Source organism: Stegastes partitus, unplaced genomic scaffold (genome assembly GCF_000690725.1).
Source record: "Stegastes partitus isolate 25-593 unplaced genomic scaffold, Stegastes_partitus-1.0.2 Scaffold1368, whole genome shotgun sequence".
NCBI lineage: Eukaryota > Metazoa > Chordata > Actinopteri > Pomacentridae > Stegastes > Stegastes partitus.
Window position 1 is genome coordinate 212,081 of NW_007579099.1, and position 4,149 is coordinate 216,229.

The 4,149-nt window shown below is 40.2% G+C and overlaps 1 protein-coding gene across 1 annotated transcript in view; it reads left to right on the plus strand.

The window, feature by feature from the left end:
- Nucleotides 1-3,823, plus strand: part of LOC103370080 (protein asteroid homolog 1-like) — a 14,154-nt gene extending 10,331 nt beyond the window's left edge. The window contains exons 5-6 of the mRNA XM_008298992.1: nucleotides 1,295-1,578; nucleotides 2,335-3,823. Of these exons, the coding sequence (XP_008297214.1) occupies nucleotides 1,295-1,578; nucleotides 2,335-2,740 (690 nt within the window). The 3' untranslated portion in view covers nucleotides 2,741-3,823. The remainder of the gene's footprint in view (nucleotides 1-1,294; nucleotides 1,579-2,334) is intronic.
- Nucleotides 3,824-4,149: the final 326 nt, after the last annotated feature.

Genomic DNA, 4,149 nt, shown 5'->3' on the forward strand with positions numbered 1-4,149 from the left:
TGCAACAAAAACATCCATGGAACTATTTGATCACACCTGGTATCAACATTTACTCATTCACTGCTCACAAATCAAAAATCTAGACAAAAATGTACAGACTGGCATGTTTATTTACTCAGTTAGAGGGAATCTTTGTCAGCTCTAGTGTGTTTTTATATTTGTAAGCAGTGGCGGCTGGTGAAAAGTTTTGGTGGGGGGGGGCGCAGTCCGCAAATGACCTTTTATTTAAAATCAGAAATTAGATTATGAGTAACATCCGGAACAACTATTTACAGGAATACAAATTGCCTACCTTTGGAGGTTATTCTAATCATAATATCATTTAACGTTATCAATAATTACCAGAAGTAAATTTCAAAACCATTCATCAAACTTTCACCAATATTTACAGGATCTGTACAAACTCAAAACACACAACATCAATAATGAAAAAAAAAAAAAAAAAACACTATTCAGGGCTCCAGACTAACTTTTTCACTGGTAGTACCAGTACCACTTTCTCATTTTGTTGCACCTCCCACCTGGTCAAAGGTAAAACATGAGTTGCTGAACATTTTCTTAACGATAGACGCTACGATTTACTGATGCTCCCTAAACGTGACACAGCAGGCTGTGGTAGCTGCTGTTTGGTGGCTGTGATGTGGTCTGACCGGTGTGCAACCAAAAATGACTTTAAAAATAATAAACTAGGGTTGTCCGAGGTTAAACCCAGTTACATGAATTCTACATGCGCTCTTTTCTACAAGCAGCCTTTTCTCTACTGACAGCAGCCCGATGCATTAAGCCATCTCAACAGTAGCTGTCATCTAGTAGAAGAGGAGGGGAAAGGCCGTGTGACGGTGTCAGAAAGCACAGTCGTAAGAACGTCGAAGGACAGTTTTGATATCCAACCACAGAAGACAAAAGCAAATAAAGACAAAATTAATTTGCTTACAACAAAAGTGGGAGGGTCCAGGACGCACCAAGCTGCGCCCCGTGAGAAAGTCTGCAGCTGCCAAGGTCACATGATCACGAAAAGTTTTTCAAGCTTCATACACACTCATGTGGCCGCGTCCCGCATCCAGGAAGTGTCAAATTAGTAAACACACAGTAAAGACTTATATTAAATCTGTTAATAATACAAATATTGTTAAAATATCAAAAGAATATAAACGTTCTAATTATTTTTTTTATTATTTTGTTATAATTAATTACAATTTAATTTTACGTTTGAGAACTACTTTTTATCTGGACATTAGTAGTGGGAGGGCGGCGCCCCTGTGCCCTATATTAACCAGCTGCCACTGTTTGTGAGGTTTCTGATGTGAAGCTAATGCTGTATTGTTTCTCAACAGTTTGTGTTTTGTTTCTTGGGGCAGCAGCCACCAGGTGGCTGACGGCATTTCACAGTGATGCAGTACAACCTGTGAATGAGGTGTGTGTCTGTTTGTGTGTTGCAGGTTTGCAGGCTGAACATCGACGCAGTAAACTAAAGTTGGATGTGGCTCATGCCTTCAACCAGTGGCAGGTCTGCCTGAGGGACGCCATCCACTTGAACCAGCTGCTGGGCTTCCCTCTGCCTGAGCCAGACGTTGCACGGTGAGACTTTCCCATCCATCCAACCGCAAATAACACCTTTAAATGTTTCAGAATCAGAACAAAGATCCCACTGGCTTCCTAGATAGAAAACAGGATACATGTTGATGCTTCAACACAGCCACCATATTGGTTGAAATATCAGCAGGGAAATGATCACACATGTTCAGGACAGAAAAACATTATATGATGACAGCCTTCTGAAGCTGGTTTTGACATTTCTTTCATTAACCCTTCGAGCTCCGAGCAGTAATTGCACACCACATGGCCTCATTTTTCATCACTGTAGGCTTTACACGGCAATATAGAGTCTCGAAGGAGAGAGAACTCAGAAATGTCTTCTCTACAGTATGCCACAGTTATAATGCCATAAATAATAAAAACGAAACTATTCTTTGACGATTTATTTTATTTAAAAAACATTGTCCAACAATTTTGTGTCCACAGGTGTTACCATAATGGAAAAAAGATGGAGCCTCCACATGCTATAAATATTACATTACATTTCTGGTTGTGCCATTTCTGTAGAGATGCGGGATTTTATATTGTGGTGAACATGAGCCCGCAGAGAGAAAAAATGAGACAGAAGAAAAAAAAACACCCAGAAACTGCTGCAGGAATTCAGAGTTAAAGTCCACATATGACACAGAACATTTTGTAGGCTGTAATAAATAGTGTTTCCCTGTTTGGAAGAATAAAAGGATTTTAAGGCTCCTGCAGGGCTGAAAATCTCCATGTTGTCTTCATGATGTTGTTCAGGTTGTATCAGGGGACACTGGTCCACCAGCTGGTCCACAAGGTGAGGACAGGATGCAAACTGAAGGCCTTCTTGAGGAGCGACCGGTCCAGCGTGAAGCAGTACCACGCCATGCTGTCCATCATCCAACAGTTTTATGCCCGGGAGGCATTCACACTCTCGGAGACCCGTCAGAAAACGGTGGCACGGCAGCAGCCTCTCGATGACCTCACGGTCAGCCTGCAGTGGCTGTACCATGATGAGGAGGCGGTGGCTGAAGCTGGCATTGCGGTGCGAGCACTGGAGGAGCTGCACCTGGTTGACCAGGTGTTGGTGAGAACTCGCTACAGAACCAAGGAGAGGAGAAACAGGTGCAACAAACCAGAAATGTCCCGGAAGGAGGAGTGCCGAGGACAAGACCTCCTCTGATGAACAGCTCAGCACTGACTGCTCTTTATTCAGCAGGAAGACATCAGAAATCCTGTCAGCTCACTCCAGGTTTCATCTTTCTGCTACTCAGTGTATTCCTTTAAAGAAATCTTTCATAGGGGTGACAAGATGGGGGCATAGGAAGTCTTGGGGTAGAACACAAAAACCCAAAGCCAAATCTGAATTTCACTCATTTTACTATGTTGTTGGTATATAGATGCTAAATGAGAGTTTATGTGAAAGTACATCACATAAGTGCAGTTTAAGTGATGAACACATTAATGCATCAACAGTTTTAGTCCAGTCATGGATTGTAGACGTTTCCCTTTATGAAAGTAAGAGACTGATGAGAACATATCGAACCACCAGAACATCTGCTGCACATACGATCACTGCAAAATCTACGAAAATTTACTTGAGTTAAATTTCTCTGCAAACAAAAATTTACATGTCTGTATGTCTACCAACAATACAGACATGAAACAGTTTATTCACTGCAAATTAGAACACAAGCAACAGTCAAACGCCTTGGAGATGGGTTTGTCCAGCTGAAAACTCCTCAGGAATGTTCACTTTTCTATTATCTATTTTTATTTATTATTTGTGTTGATCTTATTTCTTTAATGTGAATGTTTAAGTGATGAGCAGCTTATCAGGGCCTTTATGTTAGACTGATGTGGACTCTCTGCAGCTCCTTTTGTCACACTGGGCTTTACAAATGTAAAAACGTTTTCAGAACCAGCAGAAACACCGTAAAAATCAAGGTCGTGTTGTTTATTGTGCTGCTCATCTTGGCTGAAACATCAATTTGCTGTTTAAAAAAAATTAAAATAAAATTTAATTAAAAACACAAGTATGTTAAATTCCCAATAATAACCAAAATAGTATTTTTAAAGACTGCTTTTTAAATCAGTACTGAACATATAAATTACATGTTAATTGTGGGTTCTTTGATGAATAATAAAGTCTTATGGAGTGAAAATCTGAAAAGTCTTTAAATATTTAACTATAAGAGTGTTTGATCTCTGTATGGAAGTCTGCTGCTGCCAATATCAAAATAAAATCATTCAATAACAAAACCAATTAAATTTTCCCTCAGCGTGTGCATTTGTTTTTACAAATTTTCATTGTCCTCTTTGAGTAGGAGAAATGCCAGTCTGAAAACTAAACTAAATCAAAGTCAAACGGACAGCAGCCTCAAATAAAAAAGACCATTAGTCATGAAACATCCATCCATCCATCATCTATACATTGCTTAATCCTCACTAGGGTCACTGGGGGCTGGAGTCTATTCCAGCTGACTAAGGGCAAAGGCAGGGCATGCTAGTCTATCACAGGGCTACACTTAGAGACAGACAACGACAATTTACAATCACCAATTAACCTCAACATGTTTTTGGACTGTGTGG